Source organism: Myripristis murdjan, chromosome 19 (genome assembly GCF_902150065.1).
Source record: "Myripristis murdjan chromosome 19, fMyrMur1.1, whole genome shotgun sequence".
Classification (NCBI taxonomy): Eukaryota; Metazoa; Chordata; class Actinopteri; order Holocentriformes; family Holocentridae; genus Myripristis; species Myripristis murdjan.
Genome location: NC_043998.1, coordinates 16,794,843 through 16,810,600, shown reverse-complemented (window position 1 = coordinate 16,810,600; position 15,758 = coordinate 16,794,843). Strand labels below are relative to the sequence as shown.

General features: G+C 42.5%; 1 protein-coding gene across 1 annotated transcript in view; it reads right to left on the bottom strand.

The window, feature by feature from the left end:
* Positions 1 to 15,758, bottom strand: part of cacna1g (calcium channel, voltage-dependent, T type, alpha 1G subunit) — a 224,855-nt gene that overhangs the window by 77,913 nt on the left and 131,184 nt on the right. Inside the window, exons 10-13 of the mRNA XM_030077890.1 lie at positions 4,018 to 4,169; positions 3,525 to 3,710; positions 2,198 to 2,312; positions 974 to 1,129 (exon numbers count right to left, since the gene is read on the bottom strand). Coding sequence (XP_029933750.1) covers positions 974 to 1,129; positions 2,198 to 2,312; positions 3,525 to 3,710; positions 4,018 to 4,169 — 609 coding nt within the window. The remainder of the gene's footprint in view (positions 1 to 973; positions 1,130 to 2,197; positions 2,313 to 3,524; positions 3,711 to 4,017; positions 4,170 to 15,758) is intronic.

The following is a 15,758-nucleotide window of genomic DNA, read 5'->3' as shown; positions in this document are numbered from 1 at the left end:
GCTGGATATATGCTGCATGCCTTTTGTTTTAAGCGATAAGAAGAGTTGTACTGTGAGAAGACAGGGAGCATTACCAGCAGGGATTTGAGCAGGAGGGTGAGGAGAGAGGAATGGAGGGAATCGTGGGTGATGTGGCTCCGATGTGCAGTCTAAACTAGTAGACATATTTTGCTTATGATGTGCTGTGTGGTGTGACTGCACTGGCGAATAAGCAGAGGAATAATTAGGATGGCTGCTGAGGTAGGGTGGGAAAGAGTGGGATGAGAGAGACTAAGAGTCAAAGGGAGATGAAAATGAAGAGAAAATGAAAAGTTGCGACTAGTGTGATCTCATGTCCTCACACACCTGCTGCAGAGAGCGTATCTATACAGTGTGTGTGAATATGTATCTGTGCGTGTGTATGTGTGTGTGTGTGGACAAGCACATCTATTCATATGTGCTGCTGTATGTCATTTAGTTGCATATTCATACTCGTCTTCACACTGATTTTTTCTCTAAAAAAATGCAGTTTCACTTCAGTCATTGTCTTGTGAAAACCTTGAAACAAGTCAGAATACAGTAGATCGCTCCTCTAGTATCAAAAAATAGCACTTGACTGAACAAGTGGATTTGCATTGTAAAAAAGTGAAATGATCTAATCCTCAAGGACATTCACTTCATTTGAAAAAAGCAAAACAAAAAAACATTGCACTAAGTAAAACTGCATTGAAGTGAAGACCAACTGGAAAAACAGTGAAACCTTCAATCAGCCCTCAGTTTTGCATAGTGCACCTTTATAGACTCATTACCAGATAATGCACTTTAAACTACATATTTCCTGCAGTACGAGTGCGAGTGTCTGCAGTATGCTTCCCTGTGTGCCCACATCCATCCAAAAATGTGTGCACATCATTCCGTTTAGCATGGGTCAGTCTGTCAGTTTGTGTGTGTGTGTGTGTGTGTGTGTGTGTGACTGTATGGCCAGCTACATTACCTCCGTCTGGAAGCCCTCAACCAAGATGGCCACCAGCAAGTTGAAGAGGACATAGTTGCCAAAGGTCATGAGAGCAATGAAGTAGAGGGCGGCTACTGGAGACGTGGACGCCATGCCGTTATACAAAACCTTGTTCCAGTCCTCCTGTGTTAGGATCTGGAGGGGAGGAGAGGAGAGGAGGAAAGAGAAAAAAGGAGAAGAAAGGAGACGAGAAGAGAAGACGGTAGAGTTGAATAAGTACTATTAAAAGGGCAAATATATAAACTAGCAGTAATAAGTTATACTTCCTTCTTTACAGTGGTTATCCTTTAGTGTTTTTCAGTTGTTTTTTTCTTTCTTTCTTTTTTTGTGTTAGTTTTGGTGATGTCCTTGGGGCTAAGTGATCATTGCTGTGGTATTTCATCACTGCACTTCCCAGGGCTTCAACTGTCTGTCAGTGTGTCCAGTACTGTGGCATCTTTTGAGTTTGGTGGAAGTGAGAATACCCCATCAGATCCTCTGTGTTCACTAGTGTGAGTCACTAGTGCGTTGTTGTGGATTATTACTTTGCATTACAACACACACAGTGCAACCAACTTATTGCAGAGTCAGAAAAAACTACATACAACACCATGATTACAATGTGCCAGTGTAATTACCACAGTGTTTGCTGCATTACAAAATTCAATTGCATGAGCACAGACATACAGTGTATCAGATGTTTCACTGAATAATGAATGGTTACTATTTAAGGGTGACACGGCTTGTAGGTTATGCAGCGATTATAGCTGGATGGATCCCGCAGGGAGGTGTCACACGGCTTCCATGTTAATCTGAGGTGACATGATGCAAGAATCAAGACTGCTTAGCCCGTTTAACATACAGGAGTTGGGTACGACATGGAAATTAGATGAGTAAGACAAGGGAGGAAGATAGGATGGAGGAAAGGCCAGTAGCTGGGCCAAAAAGGAGAGACCGAAGAAAAATATTCCATTTCATATGTTATTTATCGGGAGGTATAGTACGATCATGTGGGAATTAGCACTTTTCAGAATGGTGGATGGTCTCATGTGTTAGCCCATCCCGATGCCCACTTTTTTTTTTTTTTAGCTCATCTGATTCTAGAGTCAAGCATGTAGATATAGATAAATTGGCTTTATGATGGTAATATAGGAAAATGAACACAGAAGGTTGGACGAAGGGGTGAAATGGAGGGAGAGGAGGAGGAGGAGAGTTCATTCTTACCTGGAAGACAGTGACAATGGCCCACAAAAGCGAGTCAAAGTTCTTCCTGTCTGGCAGAGTGTCTCCATCTCTCTCTGAGCCAAACTTACAGCCGAACAGATGCATCCCCAGGATACTGACACCGAGAGAGAGGACGAGAAGAAAGAGATGCTCACACTGAGTGCTTGGCAGGCCAACTTGTTATCTACATTGAAATGGAAATCAAACTGAAACCACTGCTTTGGTTGTTCAATTAACTACTGACTGTACTGTTCCAAGGGGAAAAATCACACACTTGGGGGAGTTTCCAGTGGAAATCAGCTCGGTTCAAGAATTTTCTTGAATCAAGTGACATCATCTTGGTACTAGTGGAGCAATCCATTTTATTATCAACATACTGTCACTCATTTCGGAAAACTTCTTTAATCATTGCATTGGAAACAACAGAGATTATCTCACCCCCATTGGCAGATTTTTCAGCTGTGTTAAGGACATCCAGATTTTAAGGGTCAGTATTGGACTAAATGACTTGTTGACATGGATATTTTCTGCAGCAGGTATTTTTCAAAACTTTCAGAATTGGCAAGAAAGAAAGAAAGAAAGAAAGAAAGAAAGACAAAGTCATGACAAGGCAGAAGATGACTACTCGGGGTTGATATTATTCTGAATAAGCAGACAAGTGAGAGTGTACACTGGTCTTTCTTTTATTCAGAAGCGCAGACATTAAAGCAGAAGTGAAGCTGAAGAATGAAGGAACGGGCCTCCACTGTGTCAACTTGGCAAAACTTCACTCAGATCAGAGGGTGTTTATCTATGCACATACAAGAGCCTCGAACCTCTGCGTGTGCATCAGGCCGCTGCAGAGAACATCCGTACATCTGATTTCATTGAGCTCAGCCAGAAGCCTAACCAAGCAAGAAGAGGGATGCTGATGAAAAGCGGGAATCGCTTGTTCGCGTCATCCCACTGTTCTCATTCCTCTTGTCACATGTCCGTTCTGATCTCTGCTCCTCCACGCTATTTGCTTCCCATGTTGAAGTAACCTTGTACCCATCTTCCAATTCAAGTTTACGCCACACCTCCATGCTTTCAATTTCATCTACACAGCCTATTTCATGCTCTCTGATCCTCTTCTGTTCAGTTTACCTCTTCTGACTTGCAATGCAGCCTCATTTCTACCCTTTATTACACCTCATGTCATTTCACAATTAAGTCCAAAATGCAGACTTGAAACAAAGAAGAATGAAGAAGATCATTAGTAAAGGCAACATTCTAGATTTGGCGATAAGGTGAAATATAATCAGCCTCTGACAGCGATGTAATTCTGTCTCTCCTTCTGGACACCTACCTAAAGATGAAGATGAAGAGCATGAGCAGCATGCAGAAGGTGGCCACGTTGTCCATGGTCTTCATCAGCACCACCAGCTGCCTCTGCAGGGCCGGCATGAAGCGGACCAGCTTCAGCACCCGCATCAGCCGGAAGGTCCTCAGCACAGACAGACCCCCACCCTGCTGGCCCACGATCTCCCACACGCTGTCAAACACACATGTTGCATCATGAAATAGAAGTCGAGCTGTTTTTTTGTTCTGTCGGCATATAACAAAGCCAACTCTTGGCTAATATCCAACATCAATCACCATGATCATCATCATCATTGACATTATCATCACCATCTTATTATTACTATTAGTGGCACTAGTAGTACAGTAAGAGTGGCACTAGTAGTTCATTTGTCATTGATCATTCTTGTCAATAAAAGAACAGAGGAAAGCCCAAGAGGGAATCTCTGTGTGATATCAGATATTGTCAGTAAACCTTTACAGTGTGTCCTGCTGCTCACCTGATGACAACAATGATGCCGTCGAAGATGTTATACGGGTTCTTGATGTATCCAAAGGGCCCATAGACCAAAATCTTCAGCAGCATCTCCAGGGCAAACAGGCTGGTGAACACAATGTTACTGATCTCCAACGCATTGGTCAACTCATCGGGCTGGAGACAAGGAAAGAGAGGCAGACAGAGAAGATGGATGGATGCATTCGACTTGTTATCGCAGCCTTCACCAGATTCTTGTTTTGGAGATGCAGTTTTTCCAACTTTTTTTTTTTTTTTTTTTTTTTTAAATTATAATAATCCTTTACTGCAACTCTAAGAAAAACAGCCTTGTTTCAGTTTGACCACCGTGAAGTTGTGTTTACAGCCTGCAGTTTAACAGGATTTCAGAAGATCAAGGCTGACAGAATTTTCAAAACAGAGGAGAATGTAATCCGTCACTTGAAGCCAAAACACGGAAATTACCAAGACCAGAAATATGACGTTTTCTCATGATGACACCTGCCGGGAGTCGGGTGTGTACACTGCAAACTTTCAATGATAAAATACCTTTGAAAAACTGCATACATTACTGCATAGATTATAGTTGTGTGTGTGTGTGTGTGTACCCGCACACAAACATCCACATAAAGCGCCTATCTCGCACAGAGAGACAGACACATGCTGATTACAGTGCTGTTGAATGTGCTCAGGACATCTGCTTGGAGCTCATCAGAGAATTAAGCTGCCACTCACATCCAGATCAAACAAATGGTGTGTGTGCATTTGTGCCTGTGTATGCATGTGTGTGTGAGTGAGTGAGTGAGCAAAAAGGGGAAAACGAGGGAGGCACTAAGAACAAGCAGACAGACAGAAAAAGAACATGAACAAAAGATTTAACACTCTGTATGTATCTCGGACATCTATAATGAGAATCTATAATGACTGCGGGACAAAAATAGAGCCAGGAGGGGGGGAGTATTGTTGTGTGTGTGTGTGCATGTGTGTGTGTGTTGACTGTGTAACACCACTGACAATCTCCATGAGGCCTTTCATCTCCATGTGACAAACAGTTTACACAACCCTAACATGGTGTCATGTACACACATTTCACTGAGACGACACAGAGGATGGCTAGGTGTTAAAGGCCTAATCCGTGTTTGCGTGTCCCCCGTTCACAGCGAGTGTGAAGACATAGATGTGCGAGCAAATGTGTGTGTGTGTGTATGAATGCTTTTCAGAGTGCGTCATGCGGACACGTGCTCAGTTATGTCTATCTTTCAGCCTCAACATCCGAAAAAGTGTGGAGGGAGAAAGACGTCGTCCGGGCAGAAACATTAAACCCGGGCTGAACCGGAGAGGTAATGTAATGTAATGTAAACACAGCGTGTGTCATTAAGCCCGTCCCGGTGGTCTGCCACTAATCACTCTATACACCCGGGCTGTTAAAGCGCCGATTACTCAACACTATCAGGGATACACAAAGAGAGAACTACATAGATTAATATCGCCGCTTGGATAACAGCTCCTCACGGTGCATTATGGCACCAGTTTGTCTGGAGTACTCAGGCGGTAATGATGGTGAGCCGGTGGGGTATTATGAAATACTGTCACTGGTGTTGCTACGATGTGTTCAGGTCACGCGGGAAAAGTGGTAGACATGAGCTTCACAATCGAAAATGCTGCTCATCAACATCAGCTTTCCGGTTCCGTTCTTGGTTGGTAATGGATTTCTGTGAATTCTGATGTCACACTCAAGGAAATAACTGTGTAGTTCAATGTGGGGACTGATGTGCTGATGTGTATTCAAATTTAAAAAAAAAAATCCCTTTAAGCCATGCTGTGATCAAAACCTCTACACTGAAAAAAATCTGTGAAAAATTCAGTGTCGTATTCAGACTCTAATATTTTGTTTTTCTTCATACAAGACAAAAGATAATCCCACCAATGCAGATTCAGGATTTCTTCTGGTAACAAGTATAAATATGTTGTAACAAAGCAGAATAAGGCAGGTCAGCCCACTGGGAGCAGGAAAATGACACTTGGTTTGAGAAAATTCTTAAAAAACAAGTTGATTAGTGTTGGAAACAAGTGGAATGAACTCATCCCACTGGCAGATTTTTTTCACTTGTTTGAAGAAAACACAAGATTTTTTTTTTTTTTTTTTTACACTGAATATGAGAGCACATGAGTTAAGATGGAGATTTTTGCAGTGTAATACACCATGAAAGGATACTGTACAACAGCTTGCTGAATTCTTCGTTTGTGGATGACATTTGAAGTGTTTGGTTTGCTATAAAAGACGAACTCCAGCCTATCACTCACTAAGTGTGAAAAGCTGGTCAAGGGCAACCAAAGTCCACAGAAAAGTTAAGAAGAACTTAAGAGTAATTGTCAGAACTATGAATATGATGTAAAGGCATCATTAAGTCTTTTACTGATCATATTCATTTAATAACATTTGCCTGAACACAGCCATAAAACTGAATTTCACCGGCTTATGGTTAACTAGTCCCCTTTGTATCATTGGTAACGAGCTGTTGCTTCTGTGCCTAGGTGTGCACATGAGACACAGACATTATACAAAGTGATGAACAAAATATGAACAAGAGAAAACCAGGTGCCTCTGCAGGTACAGTATGAACCATCTGTTGTATAACAGAGATTGCTGTGGGAGTGGAAGGCGAATGAACAAAGCAGATCTTGGTAATAAATGGGAAAAACCTGGAACGATGGGAAATGGGAAAAACCTGGAACGGCAAACTGAGAGGCTGAAAGGCTCGTTGCTTATTATTATTAGGCTCCATAACGGATTACACTCGTCTTCTCTTTTTGCATCCAGTCTTATCTTAAAGTCATGATAACTCTGTCACCTCTCCTGTGATCTGGGATTTGAAGAAGTGAGAGTGCATCCATTTTTCATCAATTTCTCATCTAAGCCAGCTGTCAACTATGAGAATGATAGCTAATTATGCAGAAAAATAATTAGGGGATTAGTGTGGATTAATAGTTTTTGGATAATTCAACTTCAGCGTATTTTAGAGGGGGTGATAACAAAGGTGCAGATTGCTTTTTCACCGGTTGCAGTGGTGGTACTGAAATAGAAATAGTAATTTGTCACACCGCTCTTCATGGGGAAAGTAATCACTCTAAACTATCCAGTATCAAGAAATGCATCTGCCGTGCTGAAGGGAGATTGCAGAGGATGTGTGCAGGGAGGACGGCAACATCTTTTCCCTCCTGGCTCCTTGTTAAAAAGGAATGAATCGCCCAGATCCTGCCAGCGAATCCCGCTTTTTCTGAAAAACGGCTTTTCTCCGTTTCATCTCGCCTCTTTGTCGTCGTCTGTGTCTCTTGTGTCTGTCTCTGAGTTCACAGACACAGACAGACCTATTCCTTTGATGCCGCCGCTTCATTGTGTCCGTTCTTTTGTACACTGACGACTGTGGAAGCGACAAATCCTTCACAAACACACGCCGAGAAGCACATATTGCCGGATTAAGTAAAGTTCAAAGGGTGAACAAAAACAGCAGCGCTCAGATGTTGGCGTGTTCACATAAATGCTCACACACACACACACACACACACACTCTCACACACACACACAAACATACACGTCGAGCTCTACCCACACTCCCTCACACACAAAGCTCTGCACAACCTCACACTCACATCCATGCACATACACACATATACACACAGCTCCATAATAGATGCGGTTGATAAGCCAGAACAAGAAGTACAGTTTTTACGAGGTGAGAGTTGGACTGCAGACATCTGGCCTTGAGATTGAGGTTCAGGTCATTATTTTTCCCCCACTGTTTCTGTTCTGCTATTGTTTCAGCCCGTATATTAGACATTCCTCAGACATCATGCAAGATTACCGCTAGAGAATGGAACCATAAAAGCCTCTCTCATACTGACACACACACACGCACACACAAAAATACACAGAGAAACACACATTTACGGGCAGAAACATAAACCCATCATGCAATCACGCACACACACACACAGAGAGAGATATGGTTGTGGTGAAATGCACGCACGAACATTAGCATCACCAAAGCCTCACAGCTATTACCTTATCAAACAGGAGAAATGTCTTAATTGACTAATGGCCACTGAGGTGTGCTGACTACCTAGAGGGTGATAAATATGTGTGTACTGGTGGAGAGAGAGAGAGAGAGAGAGAAAGACGCTCTCCCTTTCCTAATTGCTTCCTAAGATGGCTGTTTCCTGGGTAATGAGACTGGAGGAGCATTAGGAGGTAGAGTGTGTTAGATGAGGAATAGTGTAATCTGGTTAGTGCTAATTTAATGTCACCTAATCTGATCTGATCTAATCTAAACGGGATGCTGCGCTCCACTCTGCTCCAGACTGTCAATGATGCTGCGCCCCACCTGGTGTGTGTGTGTGTGTGTGTTCAGTTCACAAAGATTTTTTTTTTTTTTGCACGAAATGGAAGAAGACGTTTCAAACATGATATGGACAGAGAGTTTCCATGATGACAGTTGTAATGTGATGACGGTGATTTGTGTGAAATAATTGGACAATTTGCACTGACATGCGCTGGCTAATGACTGCCTGTTGATTGTTGTGCCCGTCAGAGTAATGCTTTTATTTGACGCTGTCCTTAAGGACCATACCAGCTGAATTTACTACAATTTCCCCACATTTTATATTACAGCAAACCATTTTGTTAATCATGCCGGGGCGCTAAAGATTTCACAAGATATAATGAAAATCTCGAGATTTTCAAATTTAAATTTTTGGTTGAATCACCCACCTTATAATGTTTTTTTTTTTTTTTTTTTTTTTTTTTATTCTGTGGTTAACAAAACAATCAGCTTTCATAAACAGAGCTGATAATTGGTTGCATAAAGCAAACATGTCCCTAGGGACTATTTTCCGGTAGAGAGACCGTTTCACTCAGCCCAGTTTTAAGTCTTCAAAACACAACAGTGCAGCTGCTTTTAGGAAAACTAATGCGGATGACTATAGTGATGGAATACCAGAATGAATGGAAACTCAGGGCACCTTTACATGTTAATTGTTAATCTTTTTTTATTTATTAAATAACTGTTTTTTTTGTTTGTTTATTTGTTTGTTTTTTGTTTTTTTGTTTTTCTTTTCCCTTCCCCTGCGGGTTATTGTCTGCTGTTTGTTTTGTATCACCTTGTACCAGGATTAGGAAGATATAAAGATGGTGGTAGCTTTTACCGGTATCTGCTGGTACTTATTTACTTATTGTTCTGTTTATTCATTGTTACTTTATTGTATCTTACCCCTTCCTTTTTTCTTTTTTCTTTTTTTTTCTCCCCCCCCTCCCCTTTTTTCTTTTCTTATTTCTTATTTATTTATTTATTTATTCTCTTGCCTTACCCCAGTAATTTTTTTTGGTTTGTTTGTTTGTTTGTTCATCTGCCTTTTTTCCCGTTTTCTGTTTTTGTTGTCTGTCTGTATGCTCGAGTAAGGTCACATACCTCCCATGCATTTTCTGAGCAAAGCTTTAGTGAACTAGAAGATCTTTGTCGAGTTGTAATGAAATGCATCGTGAAGAAGGATGTCTGTTTAAACTTGATATTATTTATTTCTATTAGACCTCCTCATTAATCACTTTCTGTATTGTAATACCCACAGGGTGTTTCACTCACTTATATAACTATGTAATGTATGTATTAACTATGTAAAAAAAAGATGAAAAGCAAATGATGGCCACAAATGAAGTATTAGAATGAATGGAAACTACTGGGTGGATGAAAGTTGGAAAAATGATACTGGAGTTCTAAAATACCACTGCTTCCTTTGGGAAAAGATTAGCAGAAACATGAAGAATATACATTTTGTAGATATTATGATTCGTGCAAAATCACTGGGAAAAACACATGCTGCTCAAACAACTGCACATTGAGAAGGATAAAGTGGAGACTTTAACGTGAAGACTGAGCGGGGATGAGATAAAACACCAGCAGCAGAGCAAGAGGTGGAGAGGGGGATTTGCTAAATACAGGCAGCGTGTTATTTGGCATCTCGCTGAACCAGGAAATAATTGAATCCATCATTTGATCACTTCATTGATTCCTCCTTTTTGATTTCATGGCCTTTAGGGGTGGAAAAGCCCTCTCTGTGTAAACCAGGATTAGAGGCTGTTGTTTCGCTGTCTAAGTCTCACCACTGTACAAATTAGAAAAACACTTTTCTTAGGCCTATCTTGGAGGGAGGCCAGTGTCTTTACATGCCAGCTCTGCATTCTTTACACAGGGCAGGATAAAAGCTGAATAAATATTGTCTGTGCTTGCAGTGAGAAGCACACTGAGAGGGTCTTTCCACTGTCTCACTGGGTTTGGCAAAGGGGGAAAACAAATGCGTGCATGTGTGTGTGTGTGTGTGTATGCATGCACACACAGAAGCAATAGAATGAATACATGCAGATACACATAAATACCCTCCAACACAAACACACACATGAATACACAGGAGTTGGTATTAGTACACTTACGAGAACCTTCCATTTTCCACTGGAGAACACACCGAAGGAACACCACACCTAGCACGGTTATTGCATCCAGCTAGTTTTTGTATGATCTGGTGAGGTTTCCAGTCTGTCTCCCTTCACCCCAAAACCATGGAGCCAGATGGGAAATGTTTAGTGGAGCTCAAACTGACAAAGATTTACAGCAAACTGTGTCTAGCTGCCCCTGGTGAGCATGAATTACAGGCAGATAGATACAATTTGCTGGTGTTCTTTGGCAGGAAACAGTTCCCAACACAACCCGTCGCCCCTGAGGGCTGTGGATTACGCTGGGTATCCATGTCATTTTTTTATTTTTTTATTTTTTGGGGGGGAAAAAGCTATTGCTGTTGAGTCCTTCACATGTAAATATTTGATGGTGTGAGCCATCCTGCTGCATTGTGCCAGGGTGCCAGGAGACAGGGAAGATCACGGCAGACTGGAAACCTCACCAGATCACACAGAAACTATCTGGATGGATAGAGTACACTAGAGCTAAGTGGAAAAATCACTTTTTTGTATTTTGGGTTAACTGACCATAACTTCTACCTAGACATGCTTTTCAAATTCTAAGACACCACTACTGAGTGAATTTGCCTCTTCTAGCTGCTTCACAGAGCATTTAATTCAAAGAAGAGCAGAGGGGAGAAGTTTCCAAACCAAAGAAGTAGAAATTTTTTATTTATGACTGTTGGTGCAGCATGAGGTCACCATTAAAAATACATTGTTTTCCAAGAAGTAAAAGTATATGAGTTCATTTCACGGGGACTTTAACATGAGTCAGTTTCTCCTTTTTCAATGCACCACATAAGGATGAACAGGCATTGGGAATTTAATCTCCACAACTTTAAAGCCTGTAGGTGTCCAATGGATGTGATGCAATGCACAGCACAAACCGGGCAGTGAAGCAGCTTTCATTGATTTCAAACGGAGCCCTCAATAAGTGCAGCCCCTTAATCTTGAACCCAAGAACCCTAACCCTGAACTACTCGCTTCTACAAGTGAGAACTGGCAAAATGCCCTCACTTTGCAGGGTTTTTCTCATCTCTCTGTCCTTTCGTCCTCACAAGAACAGAAATGTAAGAACACACACACACACACACACACACACACACACACACACATCCGAACATCACGTTTGAGACGCTCTCAGAAGTTAAAAGACCGTCTACATGCACTTGCTCTTTTCAGCGAGCGGCTTTCAAGGTTAAGTTAACAAAGTCAAAACATCGCCGGTGGGAAATGTAGACTAAGTGACCCTAAAGTGACTTCGGATCACTTTGAGTCCATGCAACAGCAACACGCTGAATCAATATTCATGCCGGTGCTAAAAAGCTTCCACCAGACCAGCAGCCACACTTTCCAAAACAGAAGCCCCGCATTCCACCCCACCCTCCGCTTCTCCCTTGACATCTACCTCTCTCTTCTCTATCCCTTTAACTTCCCCTCATGCCTGAACACTTTTCGGCTGTGACGCCGTCCATCAGGGGAGCGCAGACACTGATGGAGAGCTGAAGGAGGAGAAGACGCAGGCGAGGAAAAGTAGCGAAGGTGAAGGTGGATGGTGAGAAGGAGGGCTTGGCTGTCTCGGTCGCTTATAAGACTAAGGGAAGCGGAACGTCTCTTATGTAAAGTGGGAGAGAGGTTGACCTCCCCGAGTAAATAGACTATGGGCTGTGTCACATAGTTGGCAGATGCACAACTATTCCATCAGCTGCACCATAAAAGGTAACACTCTTAAACTGCACAGAGAGATAAAGCAGACACCCTCTCCTTACTCGTCCCGCCTGTCCGCCTGCACTCCTCCACCCATCACCCCTTTCTGTCCCTTTACCCCAAAGTCCATCCACTCTGTCACCCCCGACCAAATTATCTCTTCATCCTTGCACCTCTCGCAACATTTCTGACTGCACTTGCCCTGCTTAGTGGGTGCATACATTAGTATTTGTGTTTGTGTGTGGCTTTAAGAGACAGGAAACAGAAAAGACGGCTCTGTTGAGTGTCAGTGACAGTGAGCCATACACACGAGTGGGCTGCAGGGCAACAGCAACCCGTCTGCGTTTGAACCACACGTGCGCGGATGTTTCTGCTATGCGCCGTCTACTCAAGAGGCCAGCGTGTGTCTCACAGGGGAGGTCATGGGAGTGTGTTTCTGCACGTGTGTGTGTGTGTGTGCGGTCAAGTTAATATATAGCGTGTCCTTAAGCGAGTGTGTCAGTCCCGCAGCTAGAGGGTGATTCTCGGGCTAATGAGTCAACATTAGGATGTATCAGGGCAGGATGTGAAGCCGGTGAGTCAAGGTGTTGCTCTCGCTCTTTAGGCACCAGTCACTGTGACGAGGATAGTTTATATTAGAAATGACTCTATTTGATTGTGTTATTAATAAAAATATTACATGAAAAGTACTGTATTAGACTATTACCTAGCTCATGAAAGTTAGTCTTGTTAAAAAAAGATGTAAGCCTAGTTGAAGCTGCAGCTTGAATCACTGAAAAAGATGCAGCGTGTCATTTCTGCTATTTCACGTTGCTATCATGTGCATGATTACCTTGAGATTGAGCACTGGGCAGGGACAGCATTGCCTACCGTCTGTCAGCCTGATTACTTTAGCCACTAAACAGCCTCTCTGCGGTTCAGTCACCTCCCTGCAGGAAAGTAGAGCCCATCAGCAGTCACTGAGTGTGGTCCTATAAAACTCGGGTCCCAGGACCTGGTTTATAGCAGCTTTTCAATTTGAACAGCAACAACTCTGTTTTATAAAGATTGTTTGTCTGGCCTGGCTCTGTCTTCAGCGTCCCCCCCGATTAGCTACCTACCAAGCCTAAGTACAATAAAGCAATGACAGCTCAAGATAGTAATACCCTTTTAGTAAATACAGCTACTGAACAAGCTGTAAATTCTGTCATCCATAACTGACTACATCCCTTCACATCCATACATAGAAGCAAACATGCACACTGAAGCATAAACCAGATGAAATTATGACTTACCTCCTCTATGTGCAGCCAGCTAGCCAAACTGTGTCAAATTCTACCTACATTTTCACACATGCATGCTTTAACAATGTGTTTTAACATTTTGTCCACAATATGTCAATCAGCAGACAAAAATGTTTGTCATTTGAGACGTTGCTTATTTCAAAAAAACACCCCTAAAAACATTCCCTAAATATTCACACAGCTCAGTAGATAAAAATATAAACATCCCAGAGCTGCAAGGCCAATCAATACTAATGCAGTGATGAAAATTTGTCTTATCTGTAACTACACAACTGCTGTCGAAGACTTATTTTCACTGACTTATATCATTTTTGTTGACTGAAATCATGAGCCACTCAGATGTGAAGTTCATTAAATGGAATCCGTATGACTTGACTAAAATCTGGCTGAATTTAAAAGGCATTTTTTTAGCACAAGACTAAGACCATGGCTGAACTAAAAAAGTGTGATATGGTAGTGTGATTCACACACACACACACACACACACACACACACACACAGCTGCAGGAACCATGGGAGTTCTCCAATTATGACAAATTGATAGCATAGCCTTTTCTGTCAGACACACCCATCCTGTTCATAACTATCATAATTCACCATTAATAAGCACATTATATCTAATTATTGCCAGCAGTAACATTGGTCGGCCTTTACAAAAAAAAGTAATGCATGAAGAGGCTTGATTCAGTGTGTGTGTGCTCGTGTGTGTGTCCTTATGTCCCTCTCCCACGGTGCCATCTATTATACATCAGGGTGAGTGTTTAATCTTGTCAAAATCTCCTTAAGACACAGTCAGAGCTCCGCAATCTTATTTGCAGCTGACAAATACGTCATATCAAATCCACTATGTGTGTGTGTGCGTGTGTGTGTCATCCATCCATATATCGGCACTGCAACACTGAGGGACAACTTCCCCCAAAACATAAAGTATTACAGACTTACTACTGATATCGCCATACATGAATACATGATACATGATAAGATACATGACACATGATATACATTAATTTAAAGTGCATATATGTGTCTGTATATGTGTGTGTGTGTGTGTGTGTGTGTGTGTTCATATATACACATTCAGACCTTAAAGAACTGAACAAAAAAATGAAAAGCATGGACATCACCCTCTTCATAACTGATAATTGTGAAAATTGCACATTTTTTTTTCCATCTTGCATCACTGATGTGCACAAATTAATTAGATGTCCAATTAAATTTTGCTCTGCTCGTACTACAGCAGCCAAGAACCAAATCAAATTTCCCCCCGCACACCTCCTGTGTTTTCTGCTTTCTCTCATGTTCATCCTACTTTAATTATTGCCACTGTCCATTCAGATTTGACTCACTGACCGACCGGCTCACACTAAGGAGGACACACACTACCCTCAGGACCCTCACACACTGCAACATCACCTGTGCAGCTGCTCCACTCTGATCTTTAAAATCAGCCTAGAAGTCATGTAGCATCAGACCCAAGGGTTAGGGTTACCCTGTCTGTCTGCTCGTGCCTCGTCTCCAGCGTTTTTCACAACGGCTTGGTTGCATGGGGCACAGCCTACATGCAAAGCTCCGACAGTAGACTTGGCAGGGGGATGCTGGGAAATCGAAGCCAGGTGGCGCCCAGCCTCCCCTCCGTATGGACACAGTTACAGAGAGAAACAGAGGCTTAGTGATCCCCGTGTCTACTGGAGGTTGATGGGCTGGAAATCAATGAACCATCTCGGTAAAGTTTTCACCAGCCTGTCTGGAGACCGGAGGGATCCGTGTTAGCCAGAGGATGAGAGAGAGAAAGAGGAGGGAAGAAGGAGGAGGTGGAGGAAGAAGAGGAGAAGGGAAAAAAAACAAGGAGTATAGAGGAAAAGTTGAAGCTGAAGGAGATGAAGGAGGAGAAAAAAAAACCTGGAGGCAGAGGAAGAGCTAAACACGACGGAGGAGGAACGAGTGGCGCTGGGGGAAGAGAGGGAGCGTAAGAACAAAAACAAAAGAGCAGCAGAAGAAAGGCGACGAGGGGAGGGGCAAGAGCAGAAGAAGAAGGATAAGAAGTAAACATATGTAATCAAGCAGAGCGAGGAGAAAGAACAGCAACGATGAAATGAAGGCAGAGCTGAAGGCTATAAAACCTCTTACTGTGTGTGTGTGTGTGTGTGGTGTGTGCATGTGTGTGTGTGTGTGTGAGAGAGAGAGAGAGAGAGAGAGAGAAAAAGACAACATGTGTGTGTGTGTGTGTGTGTGTGTGTGTGTGTGGTGAGGCTGTTT